Below are 27,516 nucleotides of genomic sequence, written 5' to 3' on the forward strand. Positions count from 1 at the left end.
AAGCACTGATCTGCTTTTCCTGTATAGTTTATAAAAGTTAACTCAGGTTAACCAAATAGTTGAGAGAGGCAAGTTTCTCTTAGTAAAAGAATTTTAGGGACTTCCCTGGTGGTGCAGTGGTTAAGAATCCGCCTGCCAATGCAGGGGACACGGGTTTGAGCCCTGGTCTGGGAAGATCCCACATGCTGTGGAGCAACTAAGCCCGTGTGCCACAACTACTGAGCCTGCGCTTTAGAGCCCGTGAGCCACAACTACTGAAGCCCGCGCACCTAGAGCCTCTGCTCCACAACAAGAGAAGCCACCGCAGTGAGAAGGCCGCGCGCCGCAACGAAGAGTAGCTCCCGCTCGCCGCAACTAGGGCAAGCCCGTGTGCAGCAACGAAGACCCGACGCAGCCAAAAATAAATAAATAAATTTATTTATTTATTTTTGGCTGCGTCGGGTCTTCATTGCAGCACGCAGGACCTTTGTTGATCCTTTCTTACGGTGCACCGGCTTCTCTCTAGTTGTGGTGCGTGGGCTCCAGAGAGCATGGGTTCTGTAGTTGTGGCGCACGGGCTTAGTTGCCCCATGGCATGTGGGATCCTAGTTCCCTGACTAGAGATCGAACCCGCGTCCCCTGCATTGGAAGGCGGATTCTCAACCACTAGACCACCCGGGAAGTCCCACATTTGTAACTTAAATTGTTTTAATACCCACATGAAAAAAGCAAAAAAAGCAAGTAGAATTAACTTTATTTTGTTTAACCCAATATACCTAAAATATTATCACTTCAATATGTAGTCAATATAAAAGTTTATGAATAAGATATTTTACATTCACTTTTCATACTGTCTTGATAGCAAAAAAGTCCCAGATAACCTTGATTTAAAAATTGGGGCTTCCCTGGTAGCACAGTGGTTGAGAGTCTGCCTGCCGATGCAGGGGACACGGGTTTGTCCCCCGGTCCAGGAAGATCCCACATGCCGCGGAGCCCGTGAGCCATGGCCGCTGAGCCTGTGCATCCGGAGCCTGTGCTCCGCAACGGGAGAGGCCACAACAGTGACAGGCCTGCATACCGCAAAAAAAAAAAAAAAAAGGCAAAGGTAGAGGGGAAAGGAGGGGAGGGATAAATTGGGAGATTGGGATTGACATATACACACTACTATATATAAAATAGATAACTAATAAGAACTTACCATATAGCATAGGGAACTCTACTCAATACACTGTAATGACCTATATAGGAAAATAATCTAAAAAATAGTAGATATATGTATATGTATAACTGATTCACTTTGCTGTACAGCAGAAAATAACACAGCATTGTAAATCAACTACACTTCAATAAAAAAATTTTTTAAATAGGCAAAGGAATTGAATAGACATTTCTCCAAAAAGGCATACAAATGGCCAAAAAGCATATGAAAATATATTCAATATCACTAATCATCAGGGAAATGCAAATCAAAAATACAATGAGATACCGCATCACACCTGTTAGGAGGGCTATTATTTTAAAAAAACAACCCGATAACAAATGTTGGTAGGATGTTGAGGATCTGGAACCCTTGTACACTGTTGGGAGGAATGTAAAATGGTGCAGCCACTATGGAAACAGTATGGCAATTCCTCAAAAAATTAAAACTAGAACTACCATATGATCCAGCAATCCCACTTCTGGGTGTTTATCCAAAAGAATTGAAATTAGGATCTCAAAGAGATATTTAGACTCCCACATTCATTACAGCATTATTCACAATAGCCAAGATGTGGAAACAACCTAAATGTCCATCCATGCATAAATGGATAGAGAAAATGTGATATATATATATATATTTATATATAGTAAAGTATTATTCAACCTTAAAAAGAAGAAAATTCTGCTTTATGTGACAACATGGATGAAACTTGAGGACATTATGTTAAATGAAATAAGCCAATTGCAGAAGGAGAAATGACGCATGATTCCCTTTTGTGAGGTATCTAAAAGTCAAACTCATAGAAGCAGAGAGTCGAATGGCGGCTGCCAGGAGCTGGGGAAAGGGGGCAGTGGAGAGTTGCTATTTAATGAGTACCAAGTTTCAGTTATGCAAGATGAATAAGTACTAGACATCCCCTATATAATATTGTGCCTACAGCTAACAACACTGGATTGTGCCCTTAAAAATTGGTTACGAAGGTAGATCTCATGTTAAGTGTTCTTACCACAACAAAGTTTTTTTGTTTTTTTTTTTAAGAAAGAAGTCAAAGTGCTCCAGAGGCACTGACCCAGGTCAACTTGCCCTCAATTCTAGCTTCCACCCCTGCTGTAGGGGCACCACCTGTGCCCTTTGTTTTCTTTTCTGGGTTCGCTGCAGCCCTTCCCCCAAGTGTGACAGAGCCCTCGGCACAGTGTCCGGGTTGGAAGGAGGGGCCCACGGATGACTGTCGGGCTTGGCAGCCGGACAGCCTGGGAAATGGGACCCTGCTTGGGAAATGGGACCCTGAGGAAAAGGTCTTTTTTTTTTTTTTTTTTTTTAACTGAGGCTGATCAAATACTTGCAGCAGGCCTGGGACGTCTCCCAGACCTCACTATCACAAGTGCTGCAGAGAACAGGCTGCACGGCCTCGACCACACAGACACCACTGAAATATTTACGAGGCTCCTGGCTCATGAAACAGAGCTTTCCACTCAGGAGAAAGGGAAGGGACACGGCACATGTGAAGACCTACAGCATGTCACACCACTCAAGGAGTTTTACTTCTGGCTCAGCGGAGGAGCTGCCACTAACCCCATCTAACTGGTTAGAAAACCAGTATCTGAGGCAGGACCCCATGTGGCTGAGAGCTGGTCTCTGGGGTCTGGCCGCTGACTGCCAGCTGTGGGAGACCTTGGGCAAGTCACTTCACCTCTCCAAGTCTCAGTTTCCTCATCTGTAAAATGGAGATAAGAGGACCTACTTCTGTTATCAAGGACTAAATGAAACAATCCATGTAGCACACTTAGCTCAGTGCCTAGCATTTAAGTGCTCAATAAGAGTTAGCTATTATTATTATTATTATTCCTGCAGTCACATCACCTTGTTCTCCACTGTTCCTAGGTCTCTTTTCCCCACCATTCCTCTCATGGCCCAGAATCATCTTTCCATGTTATTCCTGTGGGGATGATTTGCCCCCTGCTAGCAACCTCCTGGAGGCTGAATGCTTACCAAAATAAATGAATTTCTAATGGTGGAATCTTAAGCCTGGTGTCCTCTTGGCCAAGGGCAGGCTGGGATGGGGGTCCGTCAAACCCCACCTCTTGGGCAGTTGTCCCTGTGCCTGTGAATGAATATAGCTGCCTTCCCTAGATCAGCCTCCAACCTCACCCTAGGCTAGGCCATCTTGGGATTAGCACAAAATTGGTGCCTCACATTTTCCTTTTTCCATGCCGTTGTGTGCCATTCTCCTCTGCTGAAGGGCCTCCCTTCCTATTTCTGCCACCACGGTCTCTGTCTATTAAATTTTACTTTTTTGCTCCAGATGCAGTTGAAAAGCCACCTCTCCCAGTCCCTTCTGATTTCCCAAGCAAATATAACCACACCTCTTTCTGAACCTCCCCAAACCTTAGTGTTGATATCAATCATGCATGGCTTTGTCTGAAGGATATTGGGGGACAAACAGCAGTCTCTGCTATACCTGACATTCTAGAACCTTATGGTTCTTTGTGGTATGCAATATAAGCTGGTGTTGGTTACAGGTTTCTGAACAATGATGGAGATGTTGCCGACTGTTACATAGTAGGTGTGTTAGACTGTGAGTTCCTCGAGGGCACGGATGGGTGTTCTGCACCTATGTCTCCCTGACACCCAGCATGGAGCTGGCTCACAGTGAGTTCTCGGTAAATTGTCCTGAATGCATGTTCACAACAACAGCTCCTGTGTGTCATGCCTACTGTGTCAGGCACTGTGCTAAGCCTTTTCCATATGGCGGCTCATCGAGTCCTCACAATCGCCCTATGAGATAAGCACTAATATTCCCCACTAAGAAGTAAACTCCGCAGGGCTGAGAATTGCATCTTTTGTGTTCGCTGCTATATATACATGAGTGCTTGAGATGTAGTAGGCCCTCAGTAAATATTGGTTGGATGAGTGAATTAATTAATGGATGTCCATTACTAAGCTCCGAGAGGTTTAGTGACCTGCCTAAGGTCACTCATGTGATAAGTGGCAAGGTCAGAATTTGCGCCCAGATGGACCTGGATCCAAAACCTGTATTCTTCACCACTGAACTCTAGCAGGTGGAAGAGATGGGGTGGGTGCTGAAAGGATCAAGATGACACAGTCCTACCTTTAAGGAGCTTTCCATCTGGTGGAGAAGCAGAAATGCACACGCGCAGCACGCGGAACACAAGTGATTGTACAACCTGTGACCATCCCAGGAATCAGCGAGGGCGGGCGACCACACCAAGACCCAGGGGAAGAAATGACTTCTCAAGGCACTCAACACTGCCAAGAGCAGCAAGAATGCGGTTTCACTCCATAAGCCACCCTTGCAGCTGGGAAGAAAGGTGATTCAGGGTGTTGGTGCTTGCCAAAGATTTCATGTCCCTGAGCTTCGGAGACGGTATCTGGGGAGGCAGTGTGTCCTGGGGTGAGGGGAGGGGAAGGCAGGAATGGACACCCCAGCACAGAGGGGTTGTGCAACCAGGTTACGACTGGCCAGGACAGGATGTCGGGCTCTTTGCTGTAGGGCTGGGGGGGGGGGCGTATACGAAGTGGGGAGGGGAGGTAGAAAGGGCCTGTAAGGATAGCAATGAGAGGGGTAGGGGGCCAGGGACCTGCAGGGCAGTGACAGGCTTCGAAATCTGTGGGAGGCAACCATGGCTGAGGCCCAGGTATACACAGGGGGTGCACTGATACGCCAGAGCTGGCCCGGACCACCATCTCTTGCAGCCCAGCCTGAAATCTGCCTACTGCAAGCCACCCGGGCTCTAGACCCTGCCTCTGCGGTTCTCTCTTCACCCTTGGGCGCAGGCACTGCTGCAAGCTGGGTGTGCAGGCTTGAGTGTATGGGGGATACGGGGGAGGGTCTGGGGAGAGGTGACTGGCTAGCTCTGATTCTGCCCACCTAGGAAGCCTGGGAACGCCCAACTCCTCCCCCTCACCCAGTCTAAGCGCTACCACTGAATCACTCTTGGGCTCATGGTCCCCTGCTGGGGTACATTCATTCCTCTTGCCTTGGCTTGGCCCCCAACATGTCATGTAACTTTGGGTTAGCCACTCACCCTCTTTAGCCTTTCACTTCTACGGCTGTAAAATGAGAAGTGACGCCTCTGTCCACACCATCGGCCTCCTCCCCTGGCACCTGCCCCAAACGGAGCTAGCTGGCAACCACAGCAGAACAAGATCGGGATGGGCCGCCACAGTGTGAGCCTGAAGGGAAGGAAAGGAAACATCTGGAGCCCACATGCTCCCCTGCCCGAGGGGCAGCCCTGAAGACACTCCGGCATGGTCTTCGAATCTCTCCACTCCCACCTCAGCTTGGTGGTTGAAGACGGTGATGGGGACTCTGGAGGCAGGAAAGAACTTCCTTCCATCTCCCCCATCCCCCAGGTGCTGCTCCAGGCCTGCTCGACCCCCCTTCCCTCCTTGGCCTCGCTCTCCAGGGATGTCCTCACATACTCGGTGATTCAGCCACTGCCCACATTCTAATAATGGCCAGTGGCCGCTCAGGCCCTGGCACCCACATTGCTCGACTCCGTGAGGCCCCAGGGCTGGGCTCCTGGGCAGAAGGGGCAGTGGTGTTCCCCTAGAATCCAGTGCATGCCGCCCCCTGAGCTGTGTAAGGCCCTGCCTGGACCTCTTGCGACTGCTTACAGGACTTCTCCACCTGGATGTCACACGGGCACCACAAACTCAACCTGACCCCAGCTGAGCACATCAGCACCTTCCTCCCTTCTCATAACGGCGCCATTCGCCCAGAGACTCAGCCCCCAAGCCCCCATCTCTTCTGATGTCCCTTCACCCCTTATCTATGTCCAACCTCTTCTCAAGTCCTGTCAATCCTGCCCCAGGCCGATTGCCTCTCTCCATCTTTTCTGCCCCTGGATTGTTTGTCTCACTTTAAAATTACCAAACACATATGGAGCACTTGTTATATGCCTAGTCCTGTTCTGAGTGCTTTACCAGTACTAACTCATAACCTTCATTTCACAGAAGAGGAAACTGAGGCACAGAGAAGTGAAGCATTTTACCCAGCGGCTGGACTTGAGCCCAGGCAGCCTGCTCTCAAGTCTGGGCTCTGAGCGCCCCTCACGGGACCTCTCCCAAAGTCTCCTTGCTTGTCTCTGCACCTCCAGTCTCTTCCTCATTCAGTTCCTCCCACGTGTTGCTCACAGATGCATCCTTCTGCCCTTCTTGATCAAGAAAATGCTTTAATGACAAAAATGGCTCCAGCAGTGTGGTCTTTCTGGAGCATGCCCTGCTCAAAAAACCTTGAAACCTGCCCCTTCTCCCCCAGCCCCATTTCCCTACTTCATGCTAACAAAATAAAGCCCATTCCCTGGGCTAGGGATTCAAGGATGTGACCCCAACAAGCTCCCAACTCCCCTGGGGAGCCCCTCACTCTTCCTGGCTCCCCTCAGGCACCCTGTCTTCTAACCTCCCTGACGGCACCGGTTCCGGCCCCGGCACTGCACGGGGGTGAGTTCTGAATATGTGATGGATCGTTCTTCCTTGAGGAAAGGCTGCAGGTCTGATTCCTCTTTGAACCACCCAGAGCATCTACTACAGTGTGTCGCACAGAGGTAGGCACGACACACGTGATGAATGAATAACAGTGGAGCCCAGCTGCTTTATGAGGGTGGAAATTAATTATTTCATTAAACAACATTTGTGGAATCCCTGAGGCTAATAGCTCACTTACGCTGAGAGCTTATTATGTGCTGGTCACTGTGTGAAGCCCTTCACATATATTATCATTTAAACCTCTCTGCAACCTTGTGAAGTCAGTACTATCACTATCCCCCATTTTATACATGCGGAAACTGAGGCTCTGAGAGGGGAACTAACTTGTCTGGAGTCATACAGCCTTCAAGTGGAGAAGCTGGAATCAGAACCTGACTCTGAAGTCCACGCTCTTGATCACCAGACCTCACTGCCTCCAGAGGCCAGCAAAGTGATAGACAAACATTCCAACATCTGGGTGATGTCTGAAGACCACATAACGGGACATATAAGTGATGTCAAGGTCATGGAGTCCAACATCTGAGAAACATCACAGCACTGACAATGTCCAAATGTCTGAGGAATATAAGGATTGTATATAATGTTTCCCTTTGCTCAGCCAAACATTTACCGAACACCCACTACATCCATGCCAGGCACTATTTTAACGCAAGGGTGTAGTGCAAAAATGCATCCTCTCATATAGTTCGTGGGGGGAGAGAGAGAGAGAGAGACCAAAAAACTAAACGAAAATTATATGTCAGATATATACACTACCAAATGTAAAATAGATAGCTAGTGGGAAGCAGCTGCACAGCACAGGGAGATCAGCTCTATGCTTTGTGACCACCTAGAGGGGTGGGATAGGGAGGGTGGGAGGGAGACGCAAGAGGGAGGGGATATGGGGATATATGTATATGTATAGCTGATTCAGTCTGTTATAAAGCAGAAACTAACACACCATTGTAAAGCAATTATACTCCAATAAAGCTGTTAAAAAATAATTATATGTCAGAGGTGACAATTGCCATGGAAAAAAATAAAGCTGAGTCAGGAAAAAGGGACTGTCCAGTGAGCTGGGTGGGGTTACATTGGTGGCACTGTTACTTGTATAGGATCAGGAAGGCCCCTCCTGCCCCCAATGAGGTGAAGTCTGAGCAGAGCAGTGAAGTAAGTGGGGGAGTGAGCCATGCAGCGACGTGTAGATATCTCAGGCAGAGGACCAGCAAGTGCAAAGGCCTTGAGCTATGTTTGGCCCAGTCAAGGAACAGCCAAGAAGCCTGCGTGGCTGGAGCAGAGGGAATGGGGAGAGAAGGAGTAAGCAAGAGTCACAAACACAGGAAAATGCCAAGGCCTACATAAATTCAGGCTCTGTGCAACACTGCACGTCTGGGAAAGAGCAATAGGATTCATTCATTCCACATGCCTGGCACTGTCCTCAGTCCTGCCAACACAAAAACTGCCACAGACAGGATCTCTTAGAGTCTAACGGGGAGACAGACAAACTCCACAGTGCCATGTGACAGGTGCTATGTCAGGGCGCTATGAAAGTACAGAAAAGCGCATCTAACCCACACTAGGGACCAAGGAGGCTTCCTGGAGGAGACGGCACTTGAGCTGCCAAGCAGGAGAAGGAAAATGCTCCAGCACACAGATGCGGAGAGGGAGGGGAAGGCCAGAACCTGGAATGCTGGGCAGAGCTTCCGCAGCAGTGTCAGGGCCAGGGAGCAGCTTGTGGGAGGAAGGGGTCAAGGAGAAGGGCTTGGGGAGGAAAGTGATGGGATGGGAAAGGGGGTGGGGAAGGGCTTGGGTGTGTGGGGACTGACAGAGCATCTGCACAGGGAGGCCCAGGTTTAAGCAAGTGTGTTGGAAGTTGGTGCTTATGGAGTGGGAGATACCAGGTGAGTAGAGGTGATAAAAAGACTTCAGCAATTTACCTGCTGGCCCAGGACCCTGCTATCTCACCGGCCATTAGTTGGGTCCACCTGGGAGATGACAGGGAAGGAGAAGGTAGGGGGCCACCCCCACCTGCACCAGATCTTGGTTTCTCATCCCATCCTACAAGGTTCAGATCCTTCTTTTAGGCAGATCTCTGTGCCCTCACCCTGGGGCAGTTCCAGGAGATTCCTCAAATAATAATAACTCAAATACTCACAACCCTTTGTGGTCTTCAGTGTGCTTCCACCATCATAACCCCTGTGTCTCACAGTAAATCTAGGATGGACAGAGCTCCGCTGTTATCCTCCTTTCCATAGGAGATGCTGCAGCTCAGAGAGGTTAAGGCTTTGTCAAAGTCACACGGCCAGTGGGTGACTAAATTGGGACTCGAGCCCAGCTCTTGAGATTGCAAATCCCACGGTAACACTGCAGCAACTGCAGAAAACAAGGCCCGGTGATGGCCGAGTCCCAAGGATAAGACTGGGAAAGGGGGTGGGACAGGCTCTGGAATGGGGAGGAGACAGATACAGGGGTGGTGGAGGCTGAGAATGGAGGCAAAAAGGGAGCAGTATAGGGGGTTGGAGAGGTTTTGAGACAGACCTAGAGGCCTCTCCAGAAAGATATGGTAAAATGTGCCAGCAGGGTTGAAAAAAATACAAGCTGCATTCTCCCAGCCCCATGTCTCTGTGACAAGGTAGGGAGGGGCCTCTTGCTCCCATTTCACAGGTGAGAAAAGAGAGGCAAGGAGAGGTGCCCACATGGCTTGCCCAAAGGCCCACAGGAACTTAGGGCCCAGGGGGCCTTTTAGAAGACGGTAGGGTAGACAAGATATCGGAGACTTTTGCCACTCCAGCGTGAATGATGAAACAGAGATGATGAGAGGGGAGGTGGTGATGGAGAAACCAGGGCCGCATCCAAAGAGGGAGGGGAAACAGGCAGAGGTACAACGGATCCTGTCAGCGGCAAAGATGGTGGAGAGATAAGGCCCTGACACCCAGCTCCAGTTACAGGCAGGCAGCATCAGCTGGTCGGGTGTCATGGACTCCCGGTGCCTCCTCCCGCCCGCTTGGACCCATCCACTTGGGCAGTTCCGCAGCGCAGAGCTGCCTGGTCCCTGAGGGGTGAGGATAACAGGAAGGAGGGGGTGGAAGAAAAGAGCTCTGCGCCGCTTCCTCCTCTTCCGCTTGCAAATCCGCAGAGGCCTCCGCCGCAGCCTCCAGGCCCGCCCTGGCCCCCTCCTCCCCGCATCTCCCGCCCCCCTCCCCGCGTCTGGATGGTACGCTCCGGTCCTCCTGGCCCGGCTGCAGTGGATGTTGCTAGAACCCACGCGGAGGAAGGAAGAGACGCAGGCAGGCTGCGGTGACCCAAGCGGCCGCCCCTGCCTCAGGGACCCCTTCCCGGAGAGACGGCACCATGACACAGGGAAAGGTACCGGCATCTCCCCCACCTGCATCATCCTCCATCCTCTGGTTCCCCCATCTCCCTGTCATCCTAAGCAAACTCTCAGGACCACTGTAAGCATCCTCCCTTGGCTCTTATGCGAAGGTCCTGCGTGGTCCTTGTTGAAGTCAGAGGCCCAAAAGGGCTGTTTCAAGGAATGGGTTGTGGCCTCTTCCTGCCCACCAGGCTCACCTCTCCTCCCATCTACATTCCACCAATTGCTTTGGCATCACAGGAGCCTTCACAGACGCCCATGTCCCCTTAAGGAGTCAGCTTAGGTGTCTGGTGTGTGTGTGTGTGTGTGTGTGTGTGTGTGTGTGTGTGCGTGCACGCGTCCCCAGGGTGAGCCCTGAGGGGCAGGCCCTATAGGGCACCCCCACTCTGTCCAATCCCAACCCCAACCATATTATACTCATCTTTTACACCCTCCACAGAACCCCCCGCCCCACCAAACTCCCTGTCATTATTCCGTATCTGGATACAGCCCCTGTGGTTGGGGGGTTCCTATGGCAACCCTGCTTCAGGATGTTCTAATTTTTGTTTTGGCTTTGGCCAGACATAGGACTGAATGGGATCGGATAAAACATCTCTTTTTGTTCCTGTTTTAGGCCTGAAGTGTAGGGGAGGGGCTGGGGCAGAGACTTGGCTGGCCTAGTAGGGTTATGTAACATCAATAGCCTGTGGAATTATACAACCACCAGGGCCTGGGGCAAAGAAGGAGGGTCCTCTGGCCCTCTGCTTGGGGGTGCTAAGGATTGGGCAGAGAAAACAGAAGAAGGGCCTCCCCTCCACTCCCCCTTCTTTTCTCAGAGATGAGCCTCAGAGCCAATGGCATCTTTCCTGGGCTCTCAGACCCTCCTTTCACTGTTTTTTAAGCTCATCAGGCCTCAAAATGATGTCATTGGGTGATACCACCTCGTGCCATTTGGACAGACTTCACTTGGTAATGCTGGATGTTGGGGGTCCAGGGCCTAGGGTCAGCAGGGTGGTTGTTGGTGCGGAGGACCAATCTGGACCGGGCTGAAGTCAGAGGTGATAATCCTTTTCCCAGGCACAAGCCCTGGGTCTGGGCTCAGAGAACCTTGGTTCTGGTGGGCTGAAATGGATTCTCCCGGGCATGACCCTTCTGATCTGGGTGATGAAGGGGGCTGGGGAGTGGGAGGGATGAGGCTGGGCCCTACTCCCACAGGCCTGGGTTCTGAGGCCCTTCCCTAAGGATGCAGGGGTGGGGTTCACCATGGGGAAAATGAAGAGCTCCCCGCTCTGCAGATTCTCTCCATTTCCCACCTCCACCTCCACCAGTCACTTTGCTGACGCTGCTTCCTGTCCTGAGGTGAATGTATTGCCCCTGCCTCCTCTGCCCCTCACCCCCAGCTTGCTCCCAGGCTTTCTGATGATGGAAAAGACCCCTCCAGTTCGGTCATCCTCAGGGCTGGATGGAAGCAGAAACCTTCCGGTGCTTGTCCATCTCTGGGCTGCCTCAGCTAGACGCTTCCCGCAAAGAAGGAACTTTGCAGCCTTCCTCAGTGGCCCTGCAGGTTTAACTCATTCTTTTTGGAACCAGACCTAAATCCCATTTGTTTTCTGAGGTTCAGTCCTTTTGGTGACGTTTCAGTTTTCATACCATCCCCGCCTCCCCAATCTTCCCTTCCCTGGCGGCATCATTCGGGCCCTCCCAGCCCCTATCTTCTCACCAAAGCTAAATTTGCACATTTTAGCTTTGCACATTTAGCTTTGCACATTTTAACTGGGGCCATATCTGAGTGTAAATAGACTTGAATTTTCAACCTGCCATGGGATATTTCCCACTGGGCCTCGGTTTCCTCATCTGTAAGATGAAGGAAGGGGCTGAATGACGAGGTGCTTTCCCTTCCATCAGTGACGGTCAGATTCTGTTCTGGTTTGAGGGAGAGGCTGAGGTTCCAATAGCGTGAGGTCAGAATGGACTCTTAGCCAGGGGCCTTGACCCTCTGCTCCCCTGCAGCCCCCATTCCTCTTCCTCTTTTTTTTTTTTTTTCCTTTGCGCTGCCCACAGCGTGCGGGATCTTAGTTCCCTGACCAGGGATTGAACCCATGCCCCCTGCAGTAGAAGCATGGAGTCTTCACCACTGGACTGACAGGGAAGTCCCCCTCTTCCTCTTTTTTCCCTCTCCTCTCCCCTTTCTGTTTCCCTGCTCTCCCATCCCCACCCTCCTTGGTCATCTCCAGCCCAGCAGAAGGAGGCCAGCCCCAGTGGACGGTGCCTGGGCTCTGCAGCCCGGTGGGCCATGTGTAGCTCTGAGTCATTCTTCCTCTCTGATCCTCAGTCCCTTCATTTAAAAACAGGGATCAAAATACAACGAGCAAGGTAGCAGGGAGATTCGATGAGAGGACCTTTCATTCAGTAATACTTTTAAGGGCCTACTACTCTGTGCCAGGCCCTTCACTGGACCCCAGGGAAACGGTGGAACCATATAGCGCCAGTCCCTGCCCCGGGGACAGTGACCACCAATGGTGGGCTCTCCTAAGAATTTTCTCCTTCCTCAGTTTTTATCCCAGCTCCAGTGTGTGCCCCTGGCCAGCCCTGACACCCCTGGAGCTCAGTTCTCCCATCTGTAAAATAGGGAGATTCTTTTTTTTTCCAGATTTATTGGGGTGTAATTGACAAATAGAAATTGTATGTATCTAAGGTGTGCGATATTTTGATATACATATAGCTTGCGGAATGATTACCGCAATCAAGCTAGTTAACACATCCATCACTTCACATAGTTACCTTCTGTGTGTGTATGTGTGTGTGTGTGGCAAGAACACTTATGATCTACCCTCTCAGCAAATTTCAAGTACACAATACAGTATTGTTAACTATAGTCACCAGGCTGTAATTAGATCTCCAGAACTTTTTCATCGTGCTTAACTGAAACTTTGTGCCCTTTGACCAGTATCTCCCCATTCCCCCCAACCCCCAGACCCTGGCAACCACCATTCTACTCTGTGCTTCTATGAGTTCGACAATTTTAGATTCCACATATAAGTGAGATCCTGCAGTTTTTGTCTTTCTGTGTCTGGCTTATTTCACTGAGCGTGATGTCCTCCATATTCATCCATGTTGTTGCAAATGACAGGAATTCCTTCTTTTTTAAGGCTGAATAATATTCCATTGTATATACACCCCACATAAAATAGGGAGGTTCTTGTCTGCACCACTGCCGTTCCTAGTGCAGGTGAGAAAGTACCCATGGAAGTTCCAGAAATTGAGGGGCTGGGGAAGAGGACTTAGAAGGTGCCCTCTCCCTGGTGACTGTCTCTCTCTGCCTCTACTCCACAGCTCTCTGTGGCTAACAAGGCCCCCGGGACAGAGGGGCAGCAGCAGGCCAATGGTGAGAAGAAGGAGGCTCCAGCGGTGCCTTCGGCCCCACCCTCCTATGAGGAGGCCACCTCTGGGGAGGGGCTGAAGGCAGGAGTTTTCCCGCCAGCCCCCTCGGCTGTGCCTCTCCACCCCAGCTGGGCCTACGTGGACCCTAGTAAGTCTCTCAGCTCCCGGAGGCTGGAGCATCAGAGGGAATGGTGGGTCCAGATGGAAAACCTGCGTAGGAAGAAGTTGCCCAGAAATAGATGCACTGTGTGGTTGTTGTATGAGGCTCTGAGGGCAAAGGTTTGGGATTTGGAGGGCTGTTCTGAGGGTAGGTCAAGGAGAACTCCATGAAGAAGGAGGGACACAGTTTCTGCAGTCATAGTTCTCTTGGATGGGGAAGAGGGGCATTTTCAAGTCACCAGGCTAGGGCAAAAGGAGGGGACAGATGGGGGAGAAAAACCAGGGGCTGTTCTAGAAGAAAGGGATGCAGAGAGGGAGTGAGAGAGGTCAGAGTGGACACAGGAAGGAGCAGTACGAGGCTGCAGCTAACTGTGGCCTCAGCTGGGGCTGGCTTGCTGTGAGCGTGAGTGCAGTTTGCTGACATGCTGGCTGATCTGAAACCTGACCCCATGGAGGCCCCAGGGTTGTTTAGTGGGGGGGTGTGCTGAGGATCCACTTCACCCATCACTCTCCTTGTCTCTCTACCCTCTCCCAGGCCTTAACTGGGGGCGGGAGAGCACGATGTGGGGAAGGTGTGTGGATGCCAGCCTTAGCGTCCCTCACAGCCAGGCACAATTCCTGGGCCGACCCACCCGGGCTGATGCCAACTCCTTGCAGACTAAGAATCGGGCTGGTAGGGGGCCCTCTGTTCAGTGTGGAAGCCTGTGGGAGCTTTGCCTCAGGGCTGGGAACGTGTACAGCTCCCGCAAGCTGCAAGGAACTCTTCCTCAGCCCCCTCGACCCCCTCCCCCACCTTGTCACCCCACCCCCACCCACAGCAGAATTCTAGAAGAGATCCTGGGGACAATGCCTCAGTCTTTACTCACGAGGAGTGGCCACCATGGTCCACACCTCCCACTACAAAGCCCCTCTGCCCGGACCCAAGCGGACCCACCCCATCGTGATCTACTGGAGGACCCCTGAAGGTCTGGTGTTCATGGGAGCCCTTCCTCCTGCCCCTGACACCCACAGGACTGCTTTTTCTCTCCTTTTCTCCCCTTCTGTGGCCTGGCCATTTGGGCTTTGGTGGGGGACGTGGACAGAACATGAAGGAGTGAAGGATAAGAGGTTTAGGGTCTCCAAGCCCCAGGTCGGCAGTGGGTCCACCTCCCTCCCCCTTCCTCATTTCCCATATCCTGGTTGCCAGGACTGGCTGCCTTAAGGAATGTTTTCCAATGAACTGTCAGGGCAGAGGAAGGCAGCTCATTTCAGTCAGCGTGTGACAAACATTTACTAAGCATGCACTAGGCACCGTGTCTGGCACTGAGCTAATTTCTGGGGATGCATTGATTTGCAAGCCCTTCCCTCACAGAGCTGACAGTGTAGACAAGTAAATGGATGATTACCACATGGTGAAAGGCAGTGACGGAGGCCTTGGCAGTTCAACTAACCCGCCTGACAGTCAGGGAAGACTTCCTGAAGGAAGGGGTATCCATGAGGGGAGTCCTGAGGATGGCATGTATTAGCTTGGTGAAGAGGTGGGAAAATGAGTGTCCAAGGCTGAAAGAAAGAATGTGCAGGGGCCCAGAGGCAAGAGAGCACATAGCTGAAAAAAATATAGTCAGGCTGGAGATAAGTAGAAGGGAGTAGTGTGCAGTGGGGCTGGAGGACTCGTGGGACGCTGAGGAGGCTTTGTTAAGGAACTTGAACTTGAGTAAAAGGCAGTGAGGAGCCATCAAAGAGTTTGGAGTGGGACAGTTGCTGAGGTCAGATTTGAAAGGCCACGACAGGCTCTTGCTGTGGAGGGGAAGATCATGGAGAACTGGCAGGGATGGTGGAGAGCAGAGTGGACACACCTGAGGCCTTAGGAATGACCCAGGCGAGGGATGAAAGAGAGAGGGTGGTGTCGTCAGCATCAGGCACAGAGCTTTCACTTTTATCTCGTTTCATCCCCATGAGGTGGGTATCACCAACCCATATCACAGAAGACACAAAGAAGGCTGGTGACTTGCTTAAGGTCACACAGCTAGTCAGTCTTGGGGAGGGATCCGCGTGTTTGCTTACAGAGCCCATGCTCTTCCGAAAGCCTGAGTTCTGGGACCAGGCCCCCAAACTTCACCCACACCCACACGCCACTTCTTGCCCTTGTCCTGGCTCTGTTTCCCCTCCAGCCTCCCCCCAGCTCTGGTTCTCAGCTGGAGCACCAGCAGGTCCACCCCACCTACGAATCCCTAGTTCCCACCCCCGGGGCCTCAGAGCAAGCCAGGGTAGGACCTTTGACTCTGGGATGTGTGAGGTGGCCCCGGGGGAGTGGCTGTCCTTCTCTGATTCTCAGCCACAAGGGAGGCAGAATGTCTAGGAAGGGGGTTGGGGGGCACAAGAGGGAAGGGCCACATTTGTATGGCAGAGCTTGGGCCCCAGGGAGCCCCTGCTTGGGGTGGGAAGGGGAGATGACAGTTCCTTCTCAGACTCAGAACAGGAAAGGTGAGGGGCAACCTGGGAGAGATCTGGGATCTCTGTGGGATGGGATGGGGTGGGGCAGGAGGAGGTTTGAGAATGGGGCTGGAGATAAGGGCGTTGCCTGGTCCAGAAAGCCAGTCTGACAAAAGGTAGCTCTGAGCCGTTGGGGGTGGTATTTATGTGTGTGGGAGCGCTCATGGCCCTCCCCCTGCCCACCCAGGCAGCAGCTCTAGCTATGAGAGTGGTTTCCCCACCGGAGACCATGAGCTCTTCACCACCTTCAGTTGGGACGACCAGAACGTCCGCAGAGTCTTCATCAGAAAGGTAACTGCCTCCCCCAACTCTCCCAGACTGGGAAGCTGGGTGGGGGGAGCCTCTCGAGAAGCCGCTGGCCCAGTCTCCTGCCCAGAGGCCATCCCTCTCCCCATCCTTGTGATGCCAGCTGACGGCACCTACTGGGAAGTTGGGGTGCCCACTGCCCCCTGCTACGGCTGAACACGTGGTCTCTTCTCTCCAGATCCCATGGGTGTGGGCTCTGGAGCGTCTTTGCTGTCCTTTCGCCTTGTCCTGGATTCATTCCGATGCCCCCTAAGAAGGAGGGTGGAAGGCCCAGGATGCGGGTCTGCAGGGTAGATCGAGTCGCCAGGAAGTTGGGGTCTCCCTGAGCCTTGCTGGGGGCCTGAGCCTCTCTGGCCCCCAACAGGGCCCCCCAAGCTGAGCGGAACCCCCTCCCACCCCCAGGTCTATACCATTCTGCTGATCCAGCTGCTGGTGACCTTGGGTGTCGTGGCTCTCTTTACCTTCTGGTGAGTTGGCTGTGTGGACCAGCACGTTCCACGGGTGGTGGCGCCAGGTCTCGGCCTGGGGAGCAGGGTCCAGAGTCAGACTGTTCTTAGAACCGTCCGCCTGAAGATGTTGGTGCAGGGCAGCGGCCCACCTCATGCTGGGAAGAACCTTAGACCGTGCACAGGGAGGGGTCCTCCGTCCAGCAGGGGGTGGTCCCATGCTTTCTGGGCCTGCAGGTGTCTGTGAAGCAGTCGTTCCTCTCAGATGCAGCAGCCCTACACCTGGGCGCATCCAAGTCTCAGCCTGAGACTGGGAGACTGTGGCTGGAGCTCCCTCCCCCACCAGGGGTGTGGTCTCTCCTTTCTTCCTCTCGAGTTGAGTCCTGTGAACTGGCAGGGGTGGGGCGGCGGGGGGGGCAGGTGCAGCTGTTGAACCAGAAATGGAGACAGAGGGTAAATTCTGATTCTCTCTCCCTCCCTTCTCTGCAGTGACCCCGTTAAGGACTATGTCCAGGCCAACCCAGGCTGGTACTGGGCATCCTAGTAAGTATACCTAGACCCCTTCCCAGAACACCCTCCGCAGCCAAGGTGGGAAATCACCGCTGACAGAATCCCAGCCCATGACCTCTCCCCATCCCGTAGGAACTGCCTCACAAGAGCATGGCCAGAAGGGGCCTTCTGGGGTGTTTAGAGCTGAGGGGGAGAGGAGGAGATGGGTGTTGGTTCTGGTGCCTGCCCAAGGAGGGAAGGGTGGAACTGGGGTCATGGCTAGGGAGACTCAGACCTTGGCCTGGAGGAGAAGGGGGGCTGGGCCACCTTGGCCCACACTAATGATAATGTTGCTACTCAATATTAACATATAGTTGTTATTAATGCTTGTGAATTATTAATCATAAGAGCTACCACTTACAAAGTGCCTAGTAAGGGCTGGGCATTGTTCTACGTGCATGATGTGCAGCGTTGCATTCACTCCTCAGAAAACTAAGTCTCAGAGAGGTTGAGTAATTTGCCCAAGGTCACCCAGGTAGGCAGTGGTAGAGCTGGGATTCAAACCCAAGATTCAGGTTGAGGCTTGTACTCTTAATCCCTCTGTTTGGCAGACTCCCTTCCCCTCGAGCAGCTGGTTCCTGCTTGTATACTCTACTCTTTAAGGAGCACGGCAGGTAACTTGAGAGGTTATTCTGACCCTCCTATGTGGGCAATTAAGGAGTCATTCTGGATACTTCCAGGCCGGACCACCCTGTTCAAAGCAGAACTACTGTCAGCAAAGTCTCCTTCAGCACCCTCTGTGAGCCCAGGCCAGAACTGGAGCTGGTGGGGAGGAGGCCTCTGCAGGGGAAGGTGGTGGGCATACAAGGCAGCCTATGAAAGAGCAGCGTTCAGAGGAGGGGGAGCCCTCAGTCCATGTCAGTGGGTGCGCCTCAAAGGATGAGCCAAGAGGCCTGGGGACTGGGGTGACTTAAGCAAAAGCATGGGAGTGGGAGCGCACGTGGTACATTGGGTAAATTAGGGACCAGGCTGGCGGAGCACTGCAAGGCTCCGTGAGGGGAATCGGGACATCCCAGAGAGCAGTGAGGCCTTCTGGGGTGGAGGCTCTGAATGGCCACCCAAGGAGCTTGCACACTACAGCTGTCCCAGGCCTGTTCCTGGATGGGGATCTGGTGGGAACGTAGGCTCAGCCCAGAGCCTCCTGGACCACCCGAGCCTAGAACAGTCCCAGAGTGGGCCTCCAGTTAACAGAAGCCAGCCAAAGGCTGACAGGAAGGAGACATCCTGGCCTCTGGGGCTCCCGAGAGGAGCGGAGGAGTGGAGGAGAAGCTCAGCCAAGTTGGGGGTCCCAGGGGAGGGGACATTCACACCCAGAGCCTTTCTTAGGGCACAGGACAGAGGGCCTGTCTGCAGACCAGGCAGGGAGGCGGGCGTCGTGGGGGACGGGGGCCACTGTAGGCTAAAGCTGATGAGGCCCCAGGGACTGCCACCCCGGCCAGCCCCCGTGGCGGGTTGGCATGGCTCCCGGCACGTCAGCACCGCCTGGCAGCCTCTGTGCCCTGCTACCTCGGGAATGCGGTCCCCAGGCCCCTCGTCAGGCCTCCTGCGGGAGGGTCTTGGGGACTCTGTGCCCTAAGCAGATGGTGGCAGAGGGACAGTCCAAGAATAAGCAGGCTCTAGAATTGAGGGCAGAGTCCACCCCACTGAGGATGGTGTGAGAATTTGACCTCTGAATGGTGAGAGGTCCTTCCTCCTCAACAGCTCCAGGCAGAAAACAGATGCTGTCCCAGACTCAGGGGTGGGTGGGTGTGGAGAGAAGTCGGAAGTGGGCGTGGACCGTGTGCTTTCCATGGAGCGTTGCAAAGCCTTAAAGGTGCTTGGGAATTCACCACCAAGATGCTGCCCTGTCCTCTAGAGAGCCAGCTTGTTGCTCTGCCCCGCCCTGCCCCCTCCCCACGTCGCTGTCCAGTCCTGAGTCCGCCTCTGGGTCTGAGACCTAGCAGGTCTGACACCTAGTGGGTCTCACGTCCTCCAAATACCAAGCCCTTAATAGCAGTAAGAATAAAACAGGTCTTTTTCGATGTATGAAGCACTGTGCCATGTGAGTTGCAGATATTCTTCATTTTATCCTTAACAACAGCCCTACGAGGCAGATACTGTTATTATCCCCGTTTTATATATGAGAAAATTGAGGCTCAGAGAGAAGATGTTGCTTCCTAAGCAGCAGAGCCAGGATTGAACCCTGTCTTTCTGATTGAGAAGCTCGTGCGCTTCCCCTCCACGCTCTGCTGCCTCCGCACAGCCTGGGACTGGCCCTGGAGCATCACGAGTCGGGGGAGGACACTGGGTTTGGACCCTGGCCTCCACCTGAGCCTCGTGCCTCGGTCTTGACATTCTGTAAACAGACCACGGCTCTAGCTCAGGCCCTGGGGCCCAGGCTCTGACAAGCAAGTCTGTCTTTCACTTCTTCTGTGACTTATTCTTCACTCCCTGGGATGGCAGCCTTCCAGCACCACCCCCCTCCCCCAGCCCACGCTTTCTCCAGGCCCCAATCATCTCCCTCAGTGGACTCTTGCCTTATGAGCCTTGGCAGCGGGAACTGCGGGCCTCCCTACCGTGCGGGGGAGGAGTAAGGGCTGTGGGGTGGAGGTGGGGGCACCGGACAAAGAAGGAAAAGTGTGAGACCAGACTTGGGGGAGGTGGGTCCGAGCCTCTCCAGGAAGCTGTCAGTTAGCCAGGTTCTAGTTATAATAATAACAGCTCCCATCTTCAGGTCCCTACCCAGTGCCAGGCTCTGTGCTCAAGGCTGGACTGCACGCTCTCGTTCAGTCCTCGCTACAGCCCAGTGAGTTGGTACCAGTATTCCCGTTTTACAAAGCAGGAAGCTGGAGCTCTGCAGTGAAGTAGCTGTTCAAGGTCACACGATAGTGGTGGCAGAGCTGGGATGTGAAATGTGAGGGTCAGGCTCCCAAACTGCCCCACACGCTCCAGGTCATCCGTCCCTCTGCCCTTCCTCCCGACCACTCGTCTTGAGGGTTGAGGAGCTCTGGACCAGAGAGACAAGGAGGCTGGGCCCTGCCCTCAGGAAGCTTCCAGTCTGGCCAGGGAGACAGGCCCCACACCCAGGATACACGTAGACAAGGGTATTATTATTATCGTTATTGTTGTCGAAGTGACTGGTGACTCAAGGGAGACCGAAAGAGAGCAGATGCTGGGGTATTTCTTAACAACTGGGGCAGGACGACTGCACTGTTCCTCATGGAGCAGGATGGCCTGCAGCCCTGGCCCTGGCACTGAGAACCCCTCCATCACTGTAACAGCAGTGATGCATCATTTGAGAACCACTGAAGAATAGGAGAGGGTGAAGATGGAGGGCTCCTATTTACCAAATCCAATAGGCTTGTCTCAACCCCTACATTCCCTGTGCTTTCACATTTCATCCAGAAATATTTAAAGATCGCCTAACCCGTGCCAGGCCCTGGGTTGGACGATAGGTTGTTCCAGATGCTACATCTGGGTGGGGATCAGATGAGCAGACCCATGGGGTGTGGGGTGCAGGCTTTGGTTGAGTTATGCCCGTGGTGCACAGAGGAAGCCCCTCCAACCTCAGCCCCAGGCATCCTCGCCAGTCGGTCCTTTCCAGCAGGGGCAGAGAGTGGTGGGCACGCTGTGAGGGGTGCAGAGGGCAATGAGAGAGTAGATGGAGGGGCGGAGTGCGGTGCGGGATGGGCTGGAGAGGTAGGCGGGGGCGGATCATGCAGGGCATCACCAGCTCTTTGGAATTTTAAACAGGAGAGTCACATGATGGGATCTGCCTGTAGCTTGGAGAGTGGAAGGCAGGGCTGGAGGCAGAAGGACCAGATAGAGATGACCCGACCTAAAAGGGTGGTCGTGGGGATGGAGAGAAGGGGACAGATTGGAGAACTGCCTGGGTAGAGGATCAGCAGGTCCAAGTGATTAGCTGGGCATGGCAGGGTGAGAGTCAAGGCTGACCGAGGTCGCTGGTTGGGTGACTCGAAGGCTGCATGACATCCTCTGCAATAGGGGATGCAGGAGAAGGAGCAAGGAAGAGGGCAGGTTTGGCTCTAACCTGCTGCATTTGGCATGTTTCTGAACAGCTGTGTTTGCCCAGTAGGCAGTTGGTTATTCAGGTCTGAGGTTGAGAAGGAAATTCTAGATCAGAAATATGGTGTGTGAGTCATGAGCATCTGCCCGATAAAGGGAGTCCTAGGAATGAGGGAACCCACCCAAGAGGATCATGAAGGGAGACAGTCTGATGGGAGAGACCCTGTGCTGAAGGAGATGGAGAAGGAGTGACCAGGGAGGTAGGAGGGGACCCAAGGCTGTGTCATTGTGGAACCAGGGAAACAACGAGAGAGATCAGATGTCAGCATGTCCAGGTCAGATAAGGATGGACAAGTGTCAGTTGGACTCAACAAGGTCATAGTGACGTGGCAAAGCCAGCTCTCGTTAAGTGGGACAGGGGCTGGTTTGTTAAGATGAGGAGTAATTGTGAGATGGAGAAGGTGCCGTGAGTGGAGACAACTTTTTCAAGAAGCTTGGCTGTGAGGGTGGATAAAGTGGCAGTAGCTGGAGCCGGGAAACATGTTGGTTAAAGATGGAGAACAGCTGAGGAGGTTTGTGAGGGAGAGGATGTAGCAGTCGATGGCAGGGCAGTTAAGGGTGTAGGACCCAGAGGCTTGGGGGGATTCACCTGGGACGGGAGGAGGGACAGGAGGAAGGACACATAGATGCATGACGCGATGTTTGCAGGCGGCAGGCAGGGAGCCAGTGGAGGCCCCCGCCCTCATCTCGAATCTTTCTGGGACACATCAGGCCAGACCAAGCAGGAGAGTGAGGCAGCCTGGGAGGTTTGCAGATGAAGGAGGATGGTTGGCATTGTTGCTGTAGGGGATGGGTGAGAGAACCGAGGAGGGAGATGGGGAAGGATGACAGGTGCCATGTGTTGAGGGCACTCTGAGAGCTGGAGGCCGTGCGTTGGTGTTAACACCAATCTAGGTAGACATGAGCATGCCCCACCCTTGGGTCCTCAGCCCTCATGTCCCACCACCTGGACTGGCCTCCACCTCCACTGCTCTCCAGAAAATCCTTAATCCTCAACCCGTCTCTGGGTTCCACCTGAGCTTCCTGCCAGTCTCCCAATGGATACGGCCACCTGATCCAGAAATTCATGCCACAGGTACTTCTCACTGTGCCAGGTGCTGGCAGGACAGACAAGATCATTGTAGGTAGTGACAGGGCCAGGGAAAGGCCTAAAGGAGGCAGTGTGGGGTAGTGGTTAAAGCTAGGACTCTGGAGGAGAATGCCTGTGTTCTAACCCTGCCTCTGCCATGTGGTAGCTGTATGACCTTGGACAACTCACCTGGCCTCACTGTGCCTCAGTTATAAAGTGAAGAACGTGCTTCATAGAGAAGATACGAGGATTATATTAGCTAATACTCATAAAGCATGTAGCTCTCTGCCTGGCATATAGAGAACACTGTATATGAGCTTTTCAAAATATATTTAAGTAATAAGATATTGTCTGGGGGGGAACCACTTTGCATTGGGTGGTTAGCTATCACATGGCACCCAAGATTCAGTATTTCTAGAAGCAGGCTCATCTTATTCCCCTTCCTTTCTTTCGGAATTATCCCATCACCCTGCCCATTGCAAGGTTCTAAGATGATCGTGCGCTTAACCAACCCCTGCCCCTGGCCCGTGGCACCCTGCTTGGTGCCCTGTGGGCAGGGGTGGCAGAGAGTGGAACGAGCAGGGGACTGGGTGGAGGGCCTTCAGGGACGGCCAGCTCTCCCATCCGTCTGTCTCTCACAGCGCTGTCTTCTTTGCGACCTACCTGACCCTGGCCTGCTGTTCTGGACCCAGGTATGATGATGGCTTGAGGAGCAACATGGCTTGTGGGAACATGAGCAGGACCTTGGAAGTTCTGGCCCCAGTCCTGCTTGCTGCCAGTGCACCCCTAAGAGGGCCCCATCCTTCTCTGGGCTCCATCAATCAGGCCTGCCCCTCCCTCCTTTACTTGGCACCTCAGCGGTGGGGGGAGGGTGAAGGCACAGATGGGGGCACATGGGGATGTGGCTGAAGGAAGAAGCTCCGAGGAGTGGGGCTGAGTTTGTCGGAGAGCCCTCGAACAGCATGACCCAGCCTGTGCTGCAGGCAGCCCCCCTCTCTCCTCTGAACTCGGTGGCTTGCCTTACAGGAGGCATTTCCCCTGGAACCTGATCCTCCTGACCATCTTTGTAAGTGATGTGGGAGTGTCTGGGGACAGATGCTGAGTGGGGATGGAGGGAGGAGGGTTGAAGGGTGAGCTTCGAGGGCTAGGAGTTGGAGATAGCCGATGGGAGGTCACTGGGGGAGGCAGGGGCATTTTCGCCCCACTTCTGCAAAGACACCCCACCCTCTCTTTCCAAATGGCCTTTCTCTCCCCACTCCATCCACTCTCTCTTTCCATTGTGATTTTGTTTTTAAGAGGTTTGTATGGGGACTCCTAGAGCTATGGATAACAAGAGCCGGGGGGGAGGGTGTGAATCTTAGAAAGGGGGACGGGCAGGGCTGCAGAAAAAAGAAAGGGACAGCTGGGACCTCCTTCACCAGGAGAAATCCTGGAGGTAAATGTGTGTGTGGGCAAAGCAGACTCAGAGTTGAGGGGTACGCACAAGGGGTGGAGACCCAGGCTGGCCCTTGAAGGTGTCTGGGCCCCCAGCATTCCCTCATCCTGCTTCTCCTTTCAGACCCTGTCCATGGCCTACCTCACTGGGATGTTGTCCAGGTAAAGGGCCCAGGTGGACGGGGGCTGGCCACACCCCGAGGGGAGCTGCCCCAAGCACAGTCCTTCCGGAGAGCGTTTGGACGGGGGGTGGGCATTCAGGCAGGCAGGAGACGTTGGCTTAGAGCGCGCTCCTCCCGCACTCGGCCTCCAGGACCTGGCCAGGCTGGTGGGTGGGGGTGGGAGACGGAGGAGAGCAAGGTGACACCTCTCAAGCTGCAGCTGAAAAGACCCCAGATTCATGATCACACAGTTCCCTATAAGCCACCTCCAGACACCAGCACAAACCCCTCCCCACCCCCATTTCCACCTCTTCAAGATCCTTCTAACAGGATTTTGAGTGTGAGCATGTTGGGGAGGGTGGGTCCCAGTAGAAAGGATGAGGAGGCAGAGAGAAGGGGGATCCTGGGAAAGGGGAGAGGCTGGGGGCCAGAAGTCGTGGGATCAGGTCCTGGCAGAAGGGGAGGACCTGGGAGGAGGGCAAGGGGAGACCAGAAGCCCTGCCCTGAAGCTGACCTCCTGGCCTGCCCATCCTGCAGCTACTACAACACCACATCTGTGCTGCTGTGCCTGGGCATCACGGCCCTCGTCTGCCTCTCGGTCACCGTCTTTAGCTTCCAGACCAAGGTCAGCCCTGGGGCCTTCGGGCTGAGGAAGGTTGGCGGGGGGCGGTGGGGGGGTGCTCCAAGCTTGGATTCCCCAGCTTGGGGAGGTAAAAGGCATGAGTAGTGCCTGGGGAGGCCACCTGGGATGGGAGCGGGAGGAACACGGGGTTCTGGGGTGAGCACAGGAAGGTGGCCTGCTGCCGAGGCCTCGGCCTTCTGGCCAGCACACTGCGCAGCCAGGGCCCCCAGGAACGCCAAGCCGCTCCGTGCAGGCCTGAGGGGCCCGGCAGCTGACGCCCATCCCATCCCTGCAGTTTGACTTCACGTCCTGCCAGGGCGTGCTCTTCGTGCTCCTCATGACTCTCTTCTTCAGTGGACTCATCCTGGCCATCCTCCTGCCCTTCCAATATGTGAGTCTCCAAGTGTCCCAGCCGGCCCCATGGGGATGGAGGGGGTGGGACTGCTGGCCCGAGGGCGCTGTTTCCTCCTGCACCCTCCAGGGAAGGCCGGGAGCCAAGGGCTCACAGCCTGCCATCCTGTCCTGCCCCTCCTGGCACCTGCCCTTGGCTGGTTGGCAGTGTAAGCAAACAACGAAGCCAGGCTTTTCTTGACAGGTCTGGGCACCTGCCCACTCCACAAGCCACATCCGCTTCACCTTTCCCATCTTCTCCACTAGGGGGGAGGTGAGGCTGAGGGGGAGGGCTCAGATCATTTAAACCCTAGGCCAGGGAGGGGGCTCTGGAGCTCCATGGGGCCACCAGGCCCAGAGGGGACTCTTGGGGGATAAGTCAAGTCCAGAGAGGCAGGATCTGGCTGTCCAGGCAGGCGGGAAATGGGACAGTGGGGCTCCGAGCATACCCCTGCCCCATGAGGGTGTCCATGGGGACAGCTGAATCTCAGCTCTTTAAGAAGTGTCCGGCCTGCCTGGGAAATCCCACTAAGACTGCTCAGGGCTCCGTGACCCATTCCAGGCACTCAGGCTGCTGCAGGTGCAGAAGGGGCAGACCAAGGGCATCACAGGAGGGGGTTTGAACCCTGGGAACCCAAGAGAGCAGCTGTTGGACCCGTGCTGAGGGCTCAGGGCTTGTACCTGCCGCGGGCTCCTCTTAGCTACCTCTAGTACGGGGGTCCCCCACTGCCCCTTTTCTGCCAGGCTGAGAGCAGGATTCCTCACTCCCCATCCCTACCCCATCCTGCCCAGCCCCAGGTTATTGCCTCCCAGTCCAGAACGTCAGGATTGGTTCTGGCATTTCCTTGGCTCTTCCCAGGATCCTGTTGACGAAGGGAGGAGCCGGAGCTGGCCTGGGGGCCCTCTGTATATCTAGGATGGGGGGGGCGGGGTACAGGAAGGGGCCCCAGAGCTTCAAAGAACCCTTTATTGACCCGGGTCAGGCTGATGGAATGCCTATGTTTCCAGGAATCTTCTGGGGGAAGGCTCTTCAGAGGGCACGGCTGGTTTGGCACCTCTTGCAAGGTTTCCGCACTCAGCTGGGTGCCCCTGAGGCCTGGGGGGGGCAGAGGTTGGGAAGGGGTGCTGTTCCAGCCTCTGCAGGCAATCCCATCAAGCACAGCTGGCAGGGATGCCAGATGCCCCCCCCAACCCCTGGGCCTAAGCCTTTGTCCCCTTCTACCTGAGCCCCTTTACCCACACAGGCAGAGCCAGGAAGCTCCCGACATGGGGACAGACAGCCCAGGGATGAGTCCACACTGGGAGAAGGGCGCAGCCTCAGGCCAGACCCAGGCTGGGAGGATGGCAGGGACCCCATAGGATGAGTCACTCTGGACCAGCCTGAGCCTGGGGCTGTGTGTGGAGGAAAGAAGTGCTGGCCCATCTGGACCTCCCCTGCCAGCCCTCCAGGATCACTGTTATCCTGGGGCTCCCCCACCCACCGTGAGCACCCAGGGGATTAAGGACCTCTCAGTCTGGGGCTGGGTTTGGGGGGGTGAGAGAGGGCCCCCCTGGGGAGGTCTGTGCCACACCCTCCATTCTCGACTGATCCCTTCTCCCTGCCCCTCTGCCGCACTGCCCATCTCGCCATCCTTGAGCCCATTTTTTTTGTCTGCCCTGCAGGTGCCCTGGCTCCATGCAGTGTATGCCGTGCTGGGGGCAGGCGTGTTTACGTTGGTGAGTGTGGCCTCCTGGGGGCCCTGCCTTCTCAGCCTCCCACCATCTCCTCAGGCCCCTCCACCATCCCTATCTTCCTCATAGTCCTCTTCTCTGAACCCTTGTGAAGTACCAGTGGGCGCAGAAGGGCTCAGTGCTGCTCAGGTCTCTAAGACAGACCAGCTGACCTGGGCAGAGGGTCAAGGAAGGTTGTAACAGCAGGATTGACGCTTTAGACAGAGCTGGGAAGAGGTACCCCTGGCTCCTGGGGAGGTTCAGTGCTGCTTGTTGGGGTGGGAGAGTGAGGGTGTCCCAGCCGCATGGACTAAGTTAGTCCTTGCTCTGCTGGGAGTAATCTGGGAAAGCTTCTTGGAGCAAGGGAGATTCCAGGTACCCTGTGACAGATGCACTTAGATGGAGCGTGTCCTTGGCTGTCCTCACCAAACTGAGAGAGTTAATGATGATGATTATGGTTATGATAACAATGATAGCTGGTATTTATTGAGCGCTTGCTTCTCCCACAGCAAGCTCTGCACATATACTGAATCCTCACCATAACTCTATAAACTAGGCTCTATTGTTCTCAGATTAGGATGAGGAGCCTGAAGCTCAGAGACTTTAAATGACTTGCAGACAGCAGACAGCACCCTAGGAAGTGGAGGGTTAGACTGGGAATCTGCACAGATGGCCCCAGAGCCCCACTCAGGGTCTGAGGCTAGGTGGGGAAGGGAGTGGGGTGGCTGGAGGC

At 54.1% G+C, this 27,516-nt stretch overlaps 1 protein-coding gene across 1 annotated transcript in view; it reads left to right on the forward strand.

Moving 5' to 3' along the window:
* Nucleotides 1-10,018: 10,018 nt before the first annotated feature.
* FAIM2 (Fas apoptotic inhibitory molecule 2) overlaps nucleotides 10,019-27,516 on the forward strand; it is a 29,249-nt gene continuing 11,751 nt past the window's right edge. Inside the window, exons 1-11 of the mRNA XM_060113449.1 lie at nucleotides 10,019-10,033; nucleotides 13,353-13,548; nucleotides 16,219-16,322; nucleotides 16,740-16,804; nucleotides 17,273-17,326; nucleotides 23,108-23,158; nucleotides 23,493-23,532; nucleotides 24,025-24,062; nucleotides 24,599-24,686; nucleotides 24,979-25,074; nucleotides 26,736-26,789. Of these exons, the coding sequence (XP_059969432.1) occupies nucleotides 10,019-10,033; nucleotides 13,353-13,548; nucleotides 16,219-16,322; nucleotides 16,740-16,804; nucleotides 17,273-17,326; nucleotides 23,108-23,158; nucleotides 23,493-23,532; nucleotides 24,025-24,062; nucleotides 24,599-24,686; nucleotides 24,979-25,074; nucleotides 26,736-26,789 (801 nt within the window). The remainder of the gene's footprint in view (nucleotides 10,034-13,352; nucleotides 13,549-16,218; nucleotides 16,323-16,739; nucleotides 16,805-17,272; nucleotides 17,327-23,107; nucleotides 23,159-23,492; nucleotides 23,533-24,024; nucleotides 24,063-24,598; nucleotides 24,687-24,978; nucleotides 25,075-26,735; nucleotides 26,790-27,516) is intronic.

This window comes from Mesoplodon densirostris, chromosome 11 (assembly GCF_025265405.1).
Source record: "Mesoplodon densirostris isolate mMesDen1 chromosome 11, mMesDen1 primary haplotype, whole genome shotgun sequence".
NCBI lineage: Eukaryota > Metazoa > Chordata > Mammalia > Artiodactyla > Ziphiidae > Mesoplodon > Mesoplodon densirostris.